At 36.7% G+C, this 21468-nt stretch overlaps 1 protein-coding gene across 3 annotated transcripts in view; it reads left to right on the forward strand.

The window, feature by feature from the left end:
* Positions 1–16288, forward strand: part of LOC149162565 (pyruvate decarboxylase 1-like) — a 57194-nt gene extending 40906 nt beyond the window's left edge. The window contains exons 3-7 of one of the 3 annotated variants that reach the window (XM_089437323.1): positions 14200–14488; positions 14703–14983; positions 15148–15406; positions 15583–15855; positions 16053–16288. In XM_089437323.1, the coding sequence (XP_089293449.1) occupies positions 14200–14488; positions 14703–14735 (322 nt within the window). In that variant the 3' untranslated portion in view covers positions 14736–14983; positions 15148–15406; positions 15583–15855; positions 16053–16288. Of the gene's footprint in view, positions 1–14199; positions 14489–14702; positions 14984–15147; positions 15407–15582; positions 15861–16052 lie in introns of those variants that run through there. The other 2 variants (XM_089437321.1, XM_089437322.1) reach the window with 2 other exon arrangements.
* The last annotated feature ends 5180 nt before the right edge of the window (positions 16289–21468 follow it).

Genomic DNA, 21468 nt, shown 5'->3' on the forward strand with positions numbered 1-21468 from the left:
AAATTATAATAAAAACGATCAAAGATTTATTAAGTGCGTGCCTATTTTTGGTTAGCATGATATCAAATTCTCAAGTTAATATCAAAATTTTAGAAGCAAAAATATATTGATGAATACTGTTTATGGAATTTTTTTCCAGCTTTATAAAATAATTCAATATAGTTAAAAAAGTTTTGAAATTATAGCCCATATGAAATGAATATTATATTATTTTAAATGTGGAGATTATGCTTGAGATATATTTTCCATATTTTATTTTTAAACATGGAGATTATACATTATCTATTGTTTGTTTAAGTAATATTGATACCCCTCAACCCCGGATGCGGGTGCTGGCACGTCACAGGGGGTCGAGCCACATGCCCAGCATGTGCCGCCCCGTGCTAATAGTTATAGTTAATGGGAATACGCCGCCAAAGATCAAAATTCCGCAACCCGAGCTCTGGGCATTCAATGCCGTGCAGAGTGAATAGATGGAGTTGCAGTATGCAGTTATTGCTCGCCCACAGCGAGGGAATGAGGCAGGATATCAAGGTGCAGAAGAGACGCTACGAGCGCATTGGCATAGTGAGGCTGGGGAGACACAGACGCGGGAGAATTCTGGGTGGGCGGTTATCCTACCACCTCGGCAAGCAGTCTTGGTCTTCAGTCGTTGCAATTCAGGTATATGCCTTCGGTGGGAGCAGCAATTCAAGAGCTTGCAAGGCAAACTGGTTACAAGGAGTGAATTTCCTCCCTCAGGCAAAGATTGCTCAGAGGTTGACACGCCTGAGGGGGACTTGGGGCGAGATCCGCCTTGTGTTTGGTCTTACAATCCGCCTCAGGTTCACGAGGAAGACAGAGGGGTGTCCATGGCAAAGCTACGGGAACGGCAACCAAGCAGAAGAGGACCTGGGCGAGGTTCGTCCTCTCGACAGCCGGCAGCGGATGAGCACCATCACTGCTGCTGCTGCTACTGCTACAGGCGGGCAAGAGCCACACCAATTCGAGCTGGGCAATTCGTGGAGGTTGGTAGCTCAAGTGAAGGGGAGCCAGTTCTTCCAGCATTTGGCTCGGTTGTGTTCACCCTGGGAAGCTCACAGGACACTGCAGGTATCAATGCTCATATTTCAGTTCTTTTTACTAAAGTTCCTGAAAGGAATGATGGTGGGAAGCCTCCAGGATCAGCGGAACCACCTCCAGTGGGCACAGGGGAGGAAAGCCCTGTTCTGCAGCCACCAACTGAGGTGGGCACCTCAGGGAAGGAGATTATGCACGCACCCTCGCATCCTCAGGCGCCGGAACCTCAGAGTACTGCAAAGGATCCATGGACCGCCATGTGGGAAGGAGTCCCTGAAGGCAAGGGATGGTGCTATATCGTGGAAGATAAGAGTCTCTGCGACGACTGATCCTCCAACGCGCGCACCGGCTCATGCCTTTCTCTCTCAGCTCGGTTCCAGGATAACGGTCTCTGCGGGTACTTGGGTTCTGGTCATCACTGTGTTTGTTCACTTGCAATTTTTAAATCTGTCTTGTCTATGTTGGTCTAGTTTATACTCAGTTTTTAGTATGGTCTTGTACATGTCGGTCCAATGTAAGTTCTCTGATGGACATAGTCCACAGTCAATTTTTGAGGGGAGCCCCTGCGTGGGCCGTCATGTTCTGTTGCTTGTCCAAGTTCTGTTGCTTGTCAAGTCATTTTGGTTTCCAGCCTCAGTAAGTTTTTGGAGGAATTTAGGAAGTTCTGTAGGTGCTGCCCCTGCGAGGGAGCTTTTTGTTTCAAAGCTAAGCTATCCAGAGTGCCACTGCTGGCCTTGGACGGCATGTCACACTGACTGTAAAGTTTACCTTTAAATATAATACAATAGAATAGCTAGTTTTTACCGAGAAAAAAAAATATTGATACCCCTCAAGGAATATTGTTTTTTCAAGTAATATTGATACCCTTAAGGAATTTTACTAGTGAGATTCAAGCCACTCTTCCGTTCTTACTACGTTAAGGAATTTTCTTAGTGAGATTTAACTCGCTCATCAGTTCTTGAGTTAAAGGGTGTATGCATTCAAAATTTGGAGTTTTCTCACGAGTACATAGGTTAGCAGTGGAGGTTTTCAAGAAAATGCTTTAACATGGTGAGTATAGTTAACATATTATTTTTCTTGACTTTTTCATGTGGTAAGTTAAATACGATCTAAGAGACGAAGGATGTTTATTTATTTGGAATAAGACCGAAGGATGTTTATTTATTTGGACTTGGAAAATTTTGAGGTTAGATTTATAAAATTAATTTTATATTCAAATTTATGTTACATTATATAAATATATTAATTATTAGTTGAAAATAGAAATTTTATCTTAATTGCACAATCAATTAGTTAAGAAAATATTTGAATTAAATATTAAATTAAGAGTTAATTTAGGTGGACTAAATCTCTCAAATCCAATTAATTAACAACCAAACAACTCACAAAGCAACTTTTCAAATATAGAATGTAAGCATTAACTCTTAAGGTCTCCCTACAAACACTTATTGAAACCACCCATAGACAACAAAATACATAATCATTCTTTAAATGGTTTACAAGTTCTAGATCAACACGGGCTCCATCAAGTTGTTTCATAAACTTTGTAAAGTTGTAGTCTACAAGTTGGATACCTGAGTTCCACTCTTGAACTCCCAAAACAGGAATCTCCCAAAATTAATTATTGAAAAACATTCCAAGTTGTTGCATAACCTCACTAGAAGATCACTCTCGTGTCTTCAAACAAATGAGGGATCCTTCCCTAGATGCACAACTTCCAAATTATCAGGACAATCATCCATGTTGAGCCTTTTCCACCACTCTAATCATCCATGTTGAACCTTTTCCACCATTGGATCTGGTGAAGATACACATGCTTTAGATCATATGCTTCACACCATAAACAATTTTCTCTTTAATCATTTATTTTACAAACAAATTAATGCTAATACAAACTCGCAATAATTCAAAAGATTATCTCCCACTCAAAGTAATATGACCACACCATATGCTCAAATCTCTCGCTATTTGGAAATATTTTATCCTTTCCTATGGTTATTTTAATGTGCACTTGCGCTCAAAATTTGCACTCTATTGTTTACTCCAAGCAGGTCCCTTCTCACAACATATTTATTCACTCTTTCACTCCTCTTGAATATGAACCACTAATATGAATCTTGTCCAATTTATAATATAATGCATAAACAACATGGTGCAACAAGCATTTCGAAACAATCTTGTGGAAATGCACTAACCAATTACGATCTAATGAAAAAACAATTGTTGTTGTTATTTCTTAGCTGGAGAGTATTCAAAATCAACTCAAGGATTCCAAGAATCAAGTTGAGCATGCACAAAGGATTTGGTTTAGCCTACAGAGCATAAACAATGACTCCCATATAATTTCGAGTCAAACCATCATACTAGTGAACTTTATCAAGCCCACATATGACATGAGGGGTTGTGATTTCCTTTTTTATTTTTGAGCAAACGGATTCCGTTACGGTTGCCCTGGTGATTGGTGGCTAATCACCCTCTAAACCTCGTGCTGTGTGAAGCTTTTCCTTTGATTGGCCAGATTGATGAAGCTAGTTGCCAAATATGTTTAACTTCAATGCCACTCTACGTCAAGTACTAGGACTTGGTCCGATTATAGTGATCAGACCCAACAAAACATAGCACGACAAGTGGGCAATGTAAAAACTACTTAAAACCTACACTGCCATTTGAAAACTAGAAGTTTCTTCACACTTCCTTCGATCTATTGTATTCCCTCCACTAATGTAGTAGAATAAATCAACCCCTAATTTCCATCAATTTCCCAACTCCGCTATGATTTCGACAATCGATCAAAGAAGAAGAATTAATCAGGGGAGATTACATAGTCGGGTTTTATGATCAGTTAAACCAGCTCCACTCATCTAATCTCACTTTGTGTGCACACCTTAACACTCTGTTGACAGTGTTAGACCCACCAACATTCAGGGGATCTCCCTGATATGATGTCCCAACTAGACCTCAAACCATTTCGAGCAGGAGTCCCATCAGTGGGTGGTAGTGTAATGCCTTGACCGCAATAGCGCATAGAGGTAAGTAATATAACTTTGGGTGAACTTTGGGTGAGAGCAAGTGTGTGACCTTGTGGAGAGTTAAGTGCAATGCATGAAGGCTCTAACACATGGAGGGGAAAGGAAATGTGCCCCTTACAAACCTGTAATAGTACGCAACTTGAAAGGAACACACGAGCGGAATTTCATCACAAGCTAAAATGCGGAATATTCCACAAATTAAGGTGACGAGTTAATCCAACAACACACATTCATCAAAATTCGTACAATTGCATACATAGTTCATAAGAAAATGTGTAAGTTAAGCAACATACATTGCTAAAGAAACCAGAATATTCCAACTGCAATAAAAACATATGCATGAAAGCGTGTTGGCTCTGATATTATTATTAGAACTGAAAGTTCCATCCATACATACACCATTGACGACCTCTAACCCCAATAGTGGAACATTACAGTCAAGAACACTTGCTCTTCCAAAGAACTATACTCGCTCTACGCTGTGGAGAATCCAAAGCTCGCCACAATACTTCGAAGCCTTTTATAAGCTTAAGCCTAGCCAAAATCTTAGCTCCCAAAATCTCGTTCTATGAGTTATGAGGTTCTATTTATAACAAAGGGTGGGGTGACCCTTGCCATTCCCCTTTGTGACTCTTTGACTACCCTCATGACTCTTCAACTTCCTTACAAGTAACTCATTACATAACATGATGACCTTTCATATTCCACTAATGACGCTTGGAATTTCACTTAAAACATATTTACAAATAATATTACATTTTCCACATGTACCCATGTAACACAAAATAGGCTAGAGATAGGCTAACAAGAAAAAACACTATGACTCTGAAGTTTGGGGAAAGACCAACTCAAAAACCTCCACTTGGTGCTTCTCGGTCACATATTGATGCCAAGCTTGGTACTATGTGATGATGTCCCCAAACTGCGTGATGGTGTCTTTCTCATAGCGGACTCTTGCCTCCATCGCATCTGGGTATATGGTTTTGGAACTTGTATCCAACTTGTTTTGAAGCATATGCACCATGGTGTTAACCATGACTAGACCACCAATGTACTTTTGCTTGTTATGTGCGCTCAGCTCCAAGTCATCCTTGGTGGCCTCTTGACTTAGATGCTCCATGTACTCATTGATCTCTAGCCGGATCTGGTTCTCACCATAACATCTAAACTGTTTTACAACAGTGCATATGAGGCATGTATGCTGCTGATGAATGGGGGAGTTTCTCGTATTTCTGGATCAACATATAGAACTTTTCTTTCTCCAACTCTTCCTATGGCTTCATCTTCTTTGCTAAGTGAAGTGGGCCCCTTTGTATCGAATTTTCTACTCTTGTACATAGGTGATGGAAACATGTATGTTCTTGATATTTTAGACAAACGCTTTGCTCCGATGTTGTAAGCCATGCACACAGACAATTTATTTATGCACAATGACAAATCTGTCACAGAGTTTCCACATGGCACTCTCTAGTGTTGATACTTCATCAAGTATTTCTCTCCTCATCTCTCCCATTGCGGAAACTGCACTTTTCTCTCGAAGTTGTTTTGCCTCTTACCTGGCAGCCTGCAAGTTCTTTTCCAGTTATTCATTCTTGTCCAATAGGAACTTAACATTTGAGCTTGTTTCTCTTACATAGGCCAAGATGGCATCGACAAGGGCAGTTGGATGCTTCTTGATGTCTGGCACTATCACCCTTTCCTTGATGAATGCAGGTGATGCGTGCTCATCTAGAAAGTGCTTCCTTCGGCCTGTAAAATCCTATGATGTAACTCATAAAATGATAGATTGTACACATCCATGACCAGATCATCATTAAGGAGAAAAACTTCTCTTTGTTTGTTGGGGCTGGTTCTAACACTGGAGGTGGCAGAGACTGAGAGATGGCCTCTGGGTCCCTCGGCATAAGATCAATGTCTTCATTTTGTGTCTCCTACTCTAGCTCCATGTCTATCACTTCGATTAGTTGCTCAATCGGCTAAGAAAGCTCTTGATCCTACATCTTCTCACCCGTTTCTTCAGTTTCTCGTTGTTCCGACTCATCTACTTGTATGGGAATTTTTTGCTCTGTCATTGCTACTTGCCTTTGTTCTTCTTCCTTCTTTTGCTTCTCTTCTCTTTCTCTCCTCCTTAGCTCATGTTCTTCCTTAAACTTATACTCCATCTCCTGCAACTTCAATTTTGCTTCCTACAACCTCCACTTTTCTCTCTTCCTTTACTCTCTTCTCTTTCTCTGTTGCTCCCTCTTTGGTTTTGCTACCAAAGCTGCTTTCTCTAAGAGAAGATATGCCTTCATCTTGCAACTTTTCTTTCCCTATGGATTCTCGAAATCTTCCTATTTCCCTTATCCTGCACTGGATTGCTACCTATTGTTGTTGTTGTTGCTTCCTGTGCTACTGCTATCTCCAGAGAAACTTTTCAAGTTGTTGCTATATTGACCAGTTCATCGAGTCTGGAGGCATTATAACAGTACCTCCAAGGGTCCTCCTTCACCTAATCAAATGTCTTGTGGATCCATGGAAAGTACACTCTTGCATAGTGGTCCTTGAAAATACCATGGGGTTCATATATATTAAAGTATTTGGTGCTGAACTCGAATCCCACTATCTCTTTAGCTTCAGAATTTTCATCCTTCAAGCTCTTAATCTTGTACAATCTGATCTGGAAAGGAAGAGTGGGCCAATGCATCTTCTTCTTCCTATGAAGTCCTGCTGACAACCCCGTGGAGAGGTGATATGAGACCTCTTGCATGACCAACTTGTCAGTGGCATACCTTAGTAGAACATGCAGAGGCTTCTCTCTGCCATACACTCTGATGAAGGTGCCACCCAGTGAGGCATACCAATCTGTGATTTTCACTATTGCCTCCATTGCTTCTTGGGAAATACAAGGGGGGTACTGCTCAAAGATAAGCTTGTACAACGAGATAATAAAATGGTCAGTTAGATTTTCCATCAGTGCTCCTTAGCTGCAGTCAAAAAGCAACTTGCAATAAACATTGGTGCCAGTCTCCTTTGGTGTCCATGTCTATCTCATGCCAGGGAACTGTTGTTAGGCAAAAATTGCATTGAGTAAGTATGCTAACATGTAAAATATTTCTTTCTCATTCTTTGGCGGATTTCGATCGTTAGTCACATGGATCTTCAACTAATGATACAAGAAGTCTGATGAGTTGAATGGCTTCCCATCATTCACCAACTGGTCCAAAATGACTACCCAAACTTCAAGAAAGGTTTCTGTGTTCTCTTAACCATATATCCTACAGGAAAATATGATCAAGAATTGATAAGCCTTCCTGAGGGACTTTGTCTTGTAAACATGATTGGGTGTCTATCTAAACTTTGACGACTCTTTCACCCAATGCTTAACGATATCTCTAGTGTTCACAAAGTTGTGGGTGGCATAAAAAAATGAATCCATGTGCTTCATCAACTGAGGTAAATGATACATCTGCTGAAATTTCTCCACCTTGAAGGTGGAAAGTTCTTTCCCGTTGGCATTGCTCCATGTCATTGTGTGTTCATCTGTGTGTGGGAGGATCCAATTGATAATGTCCGCACATGGGAAGACGGGGTACTTGCATGCAACCTTGTATAAGCATGACCGATGGATGCTAAGGTAAACATGTCGGTCCTCTAAGTCTTCCTTGAATTCCTCTACAAAAGTATCCTTGATTTGCTGCCATGTTAATGTTGTACCCTTCTCAATGAACAATTGAGTGTCTGCATAAAATGGTAGATTAACTGAGATCTTTTCAACTTCTTCCCTAGTACTTCTCGTGGCAGTTTCCTTTGATGCAAATCTCTTGGATGCCATGTTCGTTGTAACTGCTAGAGAGATTCTCAAAAATTGTTGTGCCTGTGCGATAGAGAGGACACTCATGGCAACCAAATGTCATCTTAAAAACCAAAACAACTTCAAGACTAGACCAAGCAACAAAACAAGCTCATGATGGGACAAACTGCATAATTTTGGTTCACAGAGGTCACTGGCTGCCTATTGGAATTGTACATTGCGCAGTCCCAATAGTCAGTGGGGAGGCTTGTTGACTGGAACTATGAAATGCGCAGTTTAGTCTTGGGCCAAGGTTGGGAGAGACTGCACATTGTGCAGTCTCAGTGGCCAAGCTGGGAGGCTAGCTCTTGGAATTACGCAATGTGCAGTTGGACCCAGCCCAGGACAACCTCTGCATGATTCTAGAAGCCAGGTAGAGGCCTTGAGCTCCCAGATTATGAAGTGCATGCAGTGAAAATTGAGATCGGGCAAGGGGGTCTTAGATCTACCCAAGGGGAGTGTGAAATCGAGCAGATATGAAAGATGGTGTGATGCTGAGTGCAAATATGACTAAGTGATGATGCATGCAAGTGAAACAAGTGCAAAATTCAATCAAACTGAAGGAAAATGAAGCATTTGAAGGGAGTCGTTGAAACGACGAACGTTAGTGCAAAAATAGGGTAACACATGTGACGCTTGGGAAAGGCAATGTAAAACTTGAAACAACACTTATACAAGCTAAAAAAGCTTAAAGCGCCAAAAATCGTTCAAAGAAACAAGTGAAACAACACTCTCACCAGGTAAACAACAAAAAGTGACAGAAAAAGTAGCAAAAGACTAAAAAGCAAAGCTCACTCAAAAAAACGACAATGATCGCACTAAAGGTTCCTTGATCTCCTCGAGAATGCCATAGATCCAAGATCGAATGTGAAAATGAGCTCTAGAAACGTTAATTAAATAATTTTGGTCAAATTAGGGTTTATGACGTGCATGCCACATATCAAGAAAAAAGAGACACTTGGCGGCAATTTCCAAAATAACTCTTGTGCGTCCTTTGGGCTGCTAAAAATAGATCCCTATTTTTTATGGATTCTTTTTTTCCTTATTTCTTTTTTCTGTTTCGGTAAAAACTACCATGCATTGCTCGGAGAGATTACGCAGTTCTAGGAGAACCAGGTAACTCTCTAGCTCATGTATTGCGGAATTTCTGAGCATAATTGGTTCTGCGCAATTTTTGGGCTAAGTGACTCTAGGCTGTCTCTCATGTTCTATGCAATTTTCCAACTCAAGGCTAGCTTCTATCCAGTTCTAAGGAATTCCTAGGCTCAAGGCCCACTGTTAGTCAAGATTGCGCAATGCCTAAGAGCAAGGCTAGTTTCCATCAAGGATTGCACAATTCTCTAAGGCAAGCTCGGAACCATCAAAAGACCAAGTCAAGAGATTGTATTATGGGTTATAAAAAGAGTTAGGTGAGTAAAAACAAGCCAAGATTGAAATAATAAAGCTCAGTTGAAGCACAAGTACCTGAATCAGTGCAAGATGAGATGTTGTGGTTTAAAAGGGAGGCTCCAAAACAAAGCATGGGCAAAATTTTGGAGGGTGGTTGTAATGGCTACAATACACCCACACATCAACCCAATTTAGTCATTATGAAGGTCGTATTAAAAACAAATGAACTATGGGCAACTTTGTTCACTGTGCGTAAGTCTACATCCAACTCAAGAACGTTGTGAAAATCTATGCAACTTTGAGTATCCCAACATACAAAAACATTCATAAAATACGCTAATCTCACACACCCATACTATATACAATAAATTAATCTTACAACTCTCTCATATTCATGGGCCTCCTATGAGGGAGTTACCCCAGAGCCACCAACTCTCATGCCAATTTACAAAAAAAAGTAATCGTCGAAGGCATAAATTCTATCTTAATCACACAATGAATTACCAAACACTGATCTAAGAGTTAATTTAGTTGGACTAAATCTTTCAAATCCATCTAATTAACTACCAAACAACTTAGATATAAAATGTAAGCATTAACTCTAAGTGTTAGTCATTCATTTATAACAAATTTTAGCAATGTCACATGTGATATGTCGAAGGAGAAGGTAAATAGGGATTTTTCTCCCATGTTTTCGTAATAAGGTATTAATCACCACACACACACATACACATCTCTCTCTCTCTCTCTCTCTCTCTCTCTATATATATATATATATATATATATATATATTGATTGAAGACAAATCTATTTTTAAAATTACTTCAAGCTTCGATGGTTTATTTTTATTTAAAAATGTGTCCAATTAGATAAGGATGCCTTTGTATCCATTGCATTAAGGATGGTGGGCCTAATGATTAAGAGCATGTGTTTCCTCCTCAGAGGTCACAAGTTCAAAACCATAGGGCGGTAGAGTATGTATGCCTTAGTAGACTTAGCAGTGAAATCGTTGCGCGGAGGTGGGTCCCTTGTCCCACAAACAAGGCGGTCTCATACACCAATTTGGTGTCTATCTTGGTCGTGACCTTAAAATTGGATAATAATAATGATAATAATAATATAATTTCTTTTTCATATGTCAACTTGTCAAATTTTCTATCACAAAATGTTTACCAATGTACATCGCTCATTTCCTTCTTACATCAACACTACTTTGATATATTCTCCTTAAGAATCACATTCCAAGATGAAAGTTTTAGTGAAGTCCAACATGAATAAGTCTAGGGTAGAACACAAATTCTTTTAAGGCCAAAAGGGGTACATAATTCTAAATAAACACATTCTTTTTTTCATCAAACATGGTAATAGAGGGAATTAGAATAAAATAAGAGCAACATCAATATCAAAAATAGGAAAAATAGATACAAACTTAAAATGTAATCTTAAATTTATACTCACTATCTGTTCATCTAATCCAAATCATTTATAGACATTGTCCATTTCCATGGATTTGTATTACAAACAAAGATCATGAAAGCTATAACATTGATAATTCATGGATTCCTTGGGGTGGCTGGCATGGTGATGGTGGGTTTGGGAGTTGGGGGGTGGGGATGGGCTGGGGTGGTGGGGGAGGTTCCCAGGAGGAACAATTGGTTGTAATTTTTCATGGAGCTTGGGGTTAGCTTCTTATAGCCTTGCAGAATCATACACTCTACTCCAAGGAATTAATCTAAACTCTCTTATGAACATTATCCATCATATGCAATCAGAATCCTTCATCCCAAACCCAATGTTGTGCTCCATATTTTACAAGGGTTGAAGGGGTCTTTTTTAAATCCTATTTTTGGCATTCTTTCATGTTCCCTGCAAAATTAATTCCTTAGCTAACCCCTATGAAAATGTTGCAACTATATCACCCAATGTATCTCTTCTAATCCACACATAGACATTCTTCCAACCCATTCTATAAGCAATCAAAACGACAAGTGGAAATTTAACAAATTGACAAGTGGCTTTCTTAATTGTTAAATGTGTAAGTATGGAGGAAACAATTGAAGGTCCAACCTTGATGGCTTCAATAACTTCTAAATTTCATCTATCACCCCTTCAACTAGGACAATATAGAGCCATTTTATTATGGAATTATAATTTGTGTAGAGTATTGATGTTTTGTTTTCATTATAATGATATAGGACTATTAGGTGTGTATCCTTATGGATTTGTGGGGATATTATTGGTATCTAGTCGACAACTTCTACTTTTCCTTGATATCTCCCTAGTGGCATTGGAGCTTTTCCTTGTCATGGCCTTCCATGCCTTCTCAGTTTAAGGAAGTAGAACACTAATAATTAGATGCAATGGAAGAATTGTATGGCTCAATTCAGTAGCTCCATGTGAGAATAAACTCATTGGTGACCTAGGTAGTAACTCTCATAAATATTTTGATCCAATAACAACCGACTCTCTCTAGGTTCGAGGATGAATTTGGGTATCTCTCAGGTCAACTAAAAGATATTCAAAAAGGTAGTTAGTTAGTACCTCAATCCCCTTCACCATTGGTCAACTCAATAGCTGAAGCCCCCATGCTTTTAGACTTGAACTTGTCAACTTGTCACAAAGCTTCTTGTTTTATGGCCATTTTTTGTAGTTTATATGTAGTCAAAATACTTCCTAGATCATCTAAATCTCTATTTTGCATTGGAAGGATGTTATGCAACCAATTCACAAAATAGAAGAATGAGATAGATCAATAACGTAAAAAGTAACCACTTCGAGGGGGAAACCTCTTTTACATTACACAAATGACCAATTCTTTGATGATACAAATGAAAAGACCTCTTTTCAATATATAGGAGTCAAGGGGTCCCAATACAATTAGAGCCTACATAACAATAATATTGTAGGGGCACAACAATAACCATAGTGGGTTTCTATGGGGCACAATAATAACAACATGGCGACTATATGGGCACAATAATACAATAAGGGGGTTGCACTAATAACAATAATGGGTTACACTAGTAGTATAGGGACCTAACAAAGGCTCAGCCTCATACAATGTTGTTTTCGGAATTAGACTTTCTCCAAGTTTATTTGTTTTCATTTTTTATCATACTCATCCTTCTTTGTGTAGGAAAAAGAATAAATAACTCTCTCGAAACTTATGATCTTTAATAAGGTTGTAGGTCCCCCTCCGTGTCAACTTGTTATGCAAGGATTGATTTATATGGTGTAGGTGTTGATGATGTTGACTAAAACTTAACTTCTCATTGGGGTGGTAGATGCCATTGCACAAATAGAATATGTAATGTGGAAGGATTTCAAGCAAGGCCTATACATGACCTTGAAGTGGTTTTTTGTGAATTAAATGTACTTCCTAGAAACATGGCTAAACAAGTGCCATATAATGTGGGTTCCTATATAATGCAAGGACTAAAAATAAGAGATTCAACATCTATCTAGCTACGTGGGTACAAGCATTATATAAAAATTAAATTATAATAATATCCTAACAACTTAACATTGGTCTCCAAATCTCTCCTTCTAGAAACAAAAAAAGAAGTATTCTAACTCTAGAAAAAAAATATATTATGAATTTAAAATGGGTAAGAAAACTTAGAAAGACAACACAAGATGTTATCAAAGCTAAGATTTTTGACAAGAATAGAGTTGAAGTCAGTCGTAGAGGGATGAGGTTTCCAACAAGGCTAGAGTTGGACTCGGTCATAAATAGATAAGTTTGTTAGGTTGTAGACAAGGGTGGTGGGACTAAAGCCAAAGCCAAACCTAACTATAAAGAAGGGAATATGATGCCCATGAAACACCACAATAATACTCAATGGACCTAAACTCAATCATAATAAAGGGAAAAAATTCCTATGAAATAGATCAATTAATCCTTGGAAAACCCACACGCCAAGTAAGGATACATGTTGTTCCTATCAGGACTATTAACTTAGAGCTAAACTAGATAACAAAGAAGAGAAAACATTACCCATGAAAAAAAAAATACCACAACCCTTGTTAGGGATGAACTTACTCACAATGAAACGAAAACAATACCCATGCCTCATCCTTGGTGTGTTAAACTTTGAGGGACATCCTTAACAAAACCAAAGCTAGAGTTCAAGGGGTTAGGAGGAGGAAACCCAACAATGCCCATGAAAGAAAGGGATGATCCTCAACTCTAGAGCAACAAAACCACGCATGGTCGCAAAGTGGGGGAGCTGCTAAGGAATATGACGAAAAGACAACAATAAGGGGATGGCTTCAACATGCGAGGTATGTGGCTACAATTGGTTGACATTTATGCAAACACACGCTAAGTAGCAGTAGACAACAACAATTGAAGAACACGTTGTCAAGTGGGGAGGGACGGATCCCAATAACTGTTAGCGAGGTGAATGTCAACTTTCAAGCCTAGCTTGCACCCATCAACTATTTAATGAGTATTCTCAATATTTATTTTATATGTTGAATATTGTTTTTGTATGTTAGGTATTATAAAACTTTAATAAATTACAACTGAACATTTCTATATTCTATTATTAATATGTTAAATTAAATCACTTAGTTATAAAAGTTTTCAAAATTGAATGGATCAAAATTAGGTTTAATGAACCATGATTATTATTATTATTAATTTTTTAATCAAATTTTAACTTAGTGATTTCAGTGTTTATTTTTCCCTGCAAATTAGTGGTTTGAAATGATACATTTTAACTTTGAAGAATCGCATGACACATCAAATTGTCCTCACATAAACTGGAAAAATCAAAATTTGACCTATGTCCACGTTATGCATTGATGCACAGTAACTTATCAATGTCCACGTTATGTATTGATGCGCTTTAGCAGATTGAGTTGAACTGAAGGTATTTTCTGCAGAAGTGGGAGTCTTGTTGGCGTTGAAGGACTTAGTGAAACCAAGAGTACCAACCAGTACATGAGTAATTTCCAACCAGGACGGCAGAACCTCGGCGGCAACAACAACATGGTTGACAACAGGCACAACAGTGGCGACAAGAACGTCATTGGCGCGAACAACATGATCGTCGGAAATCCCATCGTCGGTGACTACAGCGGCAACAAAATCAACACGGGCAACGACGACACGGGCAACGACGACACCGTGAACAGCAACAAGAAAGTCAAAACCGACCACTTATGCCACCAGGTAATTTTGTTTTCCTCTGTAAAATTTATTCTCTGCTCTTTCTTCAGTGCAGTATATGCACAAATATGTCATGGTTCATGATTTCGCTCTCTTTTCCTCTGCACAAAGACGTCATGACTTTCCTTCTTTTACTTCATTAATTACATTGTTATTGGATTGCAGGTAGCAGAAGATTTTCGATATTGTTATTAATTACATTGTTATTGGATTGCAGGTAGCAGAAGATTTTATGTTTATCGAAGACTGATTATGTGTTCGAGTAACACAGTATTTGTGGTCAGCAAATCCTTTATTGTAAACCAGAGCCACCGGGTGGCATGTCACTATTTTTTTTAGATAAACAACGCGGTGGATAACAAGCACAACATCGGCCATAAGAACGCTATCAGCCGCAACACCCAGATCGACGGCAATCCCATCGTTGGCGACAACAGCGGCAACGAATTCAACATTAGCAACAACAACAGAGTGAACATGGGCAATGTATGCCACCAGGTAATGGCAATTTTCCAAACGTACAGTCTAGATGGGTTATGTTTTACTGCAAAACAATAGAAATTGATATAATTTTTTGAAATATTGAGTTAGAGTTGTTAAGTTTTGAAAATTGCCGGAAGATTTTCGATATTGTTATTAATTACATTGTTATTGGATTGCAGGTAGCAGAAGATTTTATGTGTTCGAGTACAGAGTATTTGTGGTCAGCAAATCCTTTATTTTAAACCAGAGCCTCCCCCTGGCATGTCACTATTTTTTTAGATAAACAAAACGGTGGATAACAAGCACAACGGTGCCGATAAGAACGGTATCGGCCCCAACACCCAGATCTACGGCAATCCCATCGTTGGCGACAACAGTGGCAACACGATCAACATCAGCAACAACAAGACAGTGAACATCGGCAATGTATGCCACCAGGTAATGGCAGTATACCAACTACAGTTTTCCTCTGTCAAATTTATGCTCTGCTCTTTCTTCAGTGCAGCAGATGCACAAATATGTCATGGTTCGTGATTTCGCTTTCTTTTCATCTGCACAAAGACGTCATTATTTTCCTTCTTGTGCTTCATTAATTATATTGTTATTAATTACAGGTAGCCTAAGATTTTCTCTTTGTCCAAGAGGGATCGCGTGTTCAAATATGATTGGTTTAGAGGCAAATCAATCCCTGTGGTGGTATGTAATTGCTGTTTTGTTGCAGATGATTTTTTGTGCTGCTGGACGACCTGAACAACAACATGGTCGACGACATGCACACCAGAGGCGGAAAAAACGTGATAGGCCCCAACACCTAGATCGACGACAAGACAACACCGGCAACAAAAACAAAGTGTGGCCGGCAACTTATGCCACCAGCTAATGGCAACGTATGTAGACCAACTTATCCTAAGTGCCTCTTGTTTTCCTCTCTAAAATTTATGCTCCGTTCTTTCTTCAGTGCAATATATGCTCCGTTCTTTCTTTATTCAAATATGGTTCATTATTTCACTTTCTTTTCATCTGCACAAAGACGTCATGGTTTTCCTTCTTTTGCTTCATTAATTACATTGTTATTGGATTGCAGGTATGGAAAATAATAAATGCAGTCCAAGATTTTCTGTTTATCCAAATATTCATTATGTGTTCCAGTGATAAACTACTTGTTTATCCACAAACTGGTTGTGTGTTCGAGTGCTGAAGTACTTGTGGTTGGTTTGGAGGTAAATGTTCTATTACAAACAAGACAGTTTTCTGGTGCCATGCCACTGCTCTTCTTTGTAAAGATGATTTTTGTACATGGAATCTAAATTTTTTTACATGTATTCTAATTTCAAATTTCTGTGAAATTCTATTTAGTTTTTTTTGTTTTTTGTCTGAATCCCCCAGAAAATAAAAATAAATTATGATCATTAGCCTTTAGTTTATGATCTCAATTATTTAAATTTTTATCGCTTAAATTCTCACACGGAAAGTAAAAATGAGTGCAACTGAAAGTGGATTTTGGAATCAAGATTAAAATGCAACCGATAATAAATTACTATCGTTATATTAAAAAATGTGGTTAGTAAACTTAATAAATAGATAAAATCGGTATTATTTTTTATACAATGTAATGTAATTTATTATCAGATAGTTTAATTGTAATTTTATAAATGCATAAGTAAAAATGAAGTTATGCAAAATAATGAAATAAACGGATTGCTAAAAATATACCAAACATTTTAAAGATTTGAAAAAAATAAAAAATAAAATTCAAATGCAGTCAACCTGAATTTGTGCCAACCCATCATCCCATTGTACCTTCTTACTTTTAGTTGAAAACTCTAGTTAACCATGGATAGAATTCAACATTTAAACAGACCTGTATTGTACCTTCTTACTTTTAGTTGAAAACTCTAGTTAACCATGGATAGAATTCAACATTTAAACAGACCTGTATTGCTGGCTCGAAAAACTTCTGAAATCATGTGTGCCATAGCCAGTGTACATGCACACTTTTACTGATTTGGGTATGTTTTGGGGCTTAAATTTAATTGGCCGAATTATGAACCCTCGTTACTTCCTCGTCTGCTAACGCCGGCGGTATTAATTAAGGAAGCTGGATCACTTCTGGCATTAATTTATTCTACCCAAAATATGAGTGGGCTTGTGGCATCTTTTATTTTTTTAGCTTGGCTCCTCGTTTCTTGTTTAAGAGTCGTTACCCAGAATCTTCTTGATGGCCTCAGCTTGTGATGCAAAACCACATAAGAACTTAATTAGATTCAATTATTTAAATAAATTTCCTCTGCAAAACACATCCAATAATCCAACGATCATAACCTACATAGCTATGCATACCTGAGTTGAATTTGCAGCCTTCTCTAATTGCATCTCATGTCTATGAGCTATTTCAGTTTTCTTCAGCTGTGGTTCCACCTCTGATAATTTTTCTTTCCATTCTGTTAAACAACAAACTATAAATTAGTCAGATCATAACCTACATAGCTATGCATATCTGAGTTGAAATTACAGCCTTCTCTAATTGCATCTTATGTCTATGAGCTACTTCAGTTTTCTTCCGCTGTGGTTCCACCACTGATAATTTTTCTTTCCATTCCGTTAAACAACAAACTATAAACTAGTCAGATCATAACCTACATAGCTATGCATACCTGAGTTGAATTTGCAGCCTTCTCTAATTGCATCTTATGTCTATGAGCTACTTCAGTTTTCTTCAGCGGTGGTTCCACCTCTGATAATTTTTCTTTCCATTCTGTTAAACAACAAACTATAAATTAGTCAGATCATAACCTACATAGCTATGCATACCTCAGTTGAATTTGCAGCCTTTTCTAATTGCATCTTATGTCTATGAGCTACTTCAGTTTTCTTCAGCTGTGGTTCCACCTCTGATAATTTTTCTTTCCATTTTGTTAAATAACAAACTATAAATTAGTCAGATCATAACCTACATAGCTATGCATACCTGAGTTGAATTTGCAGCCTTCCCTAATTGCATCGTATGTCTATGAGCTACTTCAGTTTTCTTCAGCTGTAGTTCCACCTCTGATAATTTTTCTTTCCATTCTGTTAAACAACAAACTATAAATTAGTTAACTTGCAATAGATGTCTTTATAATGCCTTCACAATCATAACTCGTGACTATGCTCATTCTCATTATAATAACTAGATAAAAACAAAATAACATTTCATAATAATGAGTTTTTATTTATTTTTAATGGAACTTTCATTATTAGAGAACTCCACACTAACAATGATTAGAATCGATCACAAAATCTACTAGTAATAATAGATTCTAATCAGTAAAAACAAATGTGCAGTTGTAATCATATTTTCCAAATAACATACATGGAAGGAACGTGAATAATTTCACTCAGTTACATTGAGTGAAAAAGAAGATTTTTTCACGTGGGATGGAAAAATTGTCATGGGATAGATCTCACTGGGGGAAGCTTGTCGGTACATCAACCCTACGCCCTAGTATTTGCACGAAAGATGGTACAGGAAAATATGGCGTTGGAACATTGCCCTTAAACTTATATGTTTTAGATGGTTGGCGTGGAAGAATAAGATTCTGACTTGGGATAATTTATGTTGTAGCGGTTTCATAGGCCCAAATTTGATAAAAAAAAGATGTTGTTAATATTTTCCTTATATCCGTTTTGCGGTCTCTATTTGGTTTGGTGTGGTACAAATATTAAATATACATGTTGAATCGAAATGAAATACGCTGGAATCTTGTTTTTAGGATTGGATGTTTGAATATAAGAACATCACACACTTCCACTCTAGGACATATGGAGATGTTAAAATGCAGTTATATTTGAAGATTCTCATCACCAAAATATAACAGGCACTTGTATTCAGATTGCTATATATATTTCAATGAAACAGGGTCAATGTTTGACCAGGAACCATTGAGATATTTTCAGCCACTGAATATTGGGAGCAAATATCATGTGGGTTTTTTTAATGGGGGTAGAAATAAATAATATTTGTTGATGTGGTGTATACATTGTCATTTCAGATGGAGTGGTGGTGTAGGCTCAAACTCTTATGCAAAGATTTTGGTTTTATAGGGTCTTATATTGTGCTAAATGGTCTATAGAGACAATGGATATATATGAAGATTCAAAGGAGGTTATATAATGGGTAATGCAACGGTTTTTTTAGTCTTCTTCTACTTATAAAGTGGATGCAAAGAATTTGAAGGTTGCTTGAGCTTTTTCATGGGGTGACTTTCTTTTATATATATGAGGAACAAAATGGCATTACAGATAATTTATTCAAAGTAAGTCACAAATAACAATTTGTGGAGATTATTTTTCCTAGCTAACAACATTTTCTAGAGGAAGGGGAAAATACTTTTTACATAAGTTTTTCTACTTTTGATGCGGGACATTGTTCTTCTTTTTTGTTTTATAATGTTAGTCTTTATTACAAACAAAACTTTAATATGTTACATTATGTAACATTAATCATACTCAGTCAATTACTAAACTACAAAAATAAAAACGTAATATGTGAAATTTAAGATCTCACACTCCTTTTTGGTGGAACTTGGATTTTGCTAATGTTTTTTCCTTATTGAAATAAATAAATATTTTACAATTTACATCCACCCTAAATACTTATAAATAGATATATAAATTTATCATTTAAATAAATATTTAATAGCATTAAAAAAAACTAATTTTTGTGAATTTCATTAAAAAAAAAATATGATCAAGAGAATGTTGTTCATACTTTTCTTATATGTTTTTTTGTGATCTCTATTTGATTTGGTATGTTGCAAATATTTTTATTAATATCCAAATTTATTATTTAAAATATTATACCATCTACCCTAAATATTTATAAGTAAATATATAGATTTATCATTTAAATAAATATTTAATAACATTCAAAAAAAATTAGTTTTATTGAATTTCATAAAAAATATTTGATCAGAAAAATGTTGTTCATACTTTCCTTATATGCCTTTTTGCGGTCTCTATTTGATTTGGTGTGTTACAAATATTAAATACACATGTTGATTGGAACTCAAATACGCTCGAATCTTGTCTTTAGGATTGGAAATTAGATTGGATATTTGAATATAAGAATATCACACTTCCACTCTATATTTTATGGGACATTTGGAGATATACCATCTACCCTGGATATTTATAAATAGATATATAGATTTATCATTTAAATAAATATTTAATAACATTAAAAAAATAGTTTTATTGAATTTCATAAAAGAAATTTGATCAGGAGAATGTTGTTCATACTTTCCTTATATGCCTTTTTGCGGTCTCTATTTGATTTGGTGTGTTACAAATATTAAATACACATGTTGATTGGAACTCAAATACGCTCGAATCTTGTCTTTAGGATTGGAAATTAGATTGGATATTTGAATATAAGAATATCACACTCCCACTCTATATTTTATGGGACGTTTGGAGACGTCAAAATTATATTTGAAGATTCTCACCAAAAAATTAAATGCAGTTATATTTGAAGATCTATTGGAAGATTCTATCCAAAATATTAAATGCACTTGTATTCAGATTGCTATATATTCCAATGAAACGGGGTTAATGTTTTGACCAGGGACCATTGAGATATTTTTAGCCACTGGATATTTGGGGAAAATATCATGTGGTTTTTTTTAATGGGATATAAATAAATAATATTTGTCAATGTAGCGTATACATTGTCATTTCAGATGGAGTGGTTATATTTGAAGATTCTCACCAAAATATTAAATGCACTTAAATTTAGATTGCAATATATTTCAATGAAACAGGGTTAATGTTTTGACCAAGGACCATTGAGATATTTTTAGCCACTGGACATTTGGGGCAAATATCATGTGGGTTTTTTTAAAAGGGTAGAAATAAATAATATTTGTCAATGTAGCGCATATATGGTCATTTCAGATGGAGTGGTGGTGTAGGTTCAAATTCTCATGCAAATATTTTAGTTTTATGGGGTCTTATATTGTGTTAAATGGTTGTTTAGAGACGATGGATATATAGGAAGATTTAAAGGAGGTGTTATAATGGGTAATGCAATGATCTTCTTTTAGCCTCCTTCTATCTATAAACTGGATGCAAAGAATTTGAAAGTTGCTTGAGTTTTTTCATGGGGTGATTTTCTTTCATATACACAGGGAACACAATGGTATTATAGATGATTTATCTAAAGTAAGTCAGAAATACCAATTTGTGGAGATTATATTTTTCCCTAGGCTAATAACATTTTCCGGAGGAAGAGGAAAATACTCCTTACATAAATTTTTCTACTTTTGATATGGGACATTGTTCTTCTTTTTTGTTGTATAATTTATTGTAAACAAAACTTTAATATGTTACATTTATGTAACATTAATCATAGTCAGTCAATTAGTAAGTTACAAAAGTAAAAATTTAATATCATAATATGTGAAATTTAAGATCTCACACTCCTTTTGGATTTTGTTATATTTTTTCATTGTTGAAAAAAA

Source organism: Pinus tabuliformis, chromosome 5_2, assembly GCF_031772625.1.
Source record: "Pinus tabuliformis cultivar Carrire ecotype Pingquan chromosome 5_2, CPIR1, whole genome shotgun sequence".
Lineage (NCBI taxonomy): Eukaryota > Viridiplantae > Streptophyta > Pinopsida > Pinales > Pinaceae > Pinus > Pinus tabuliformis.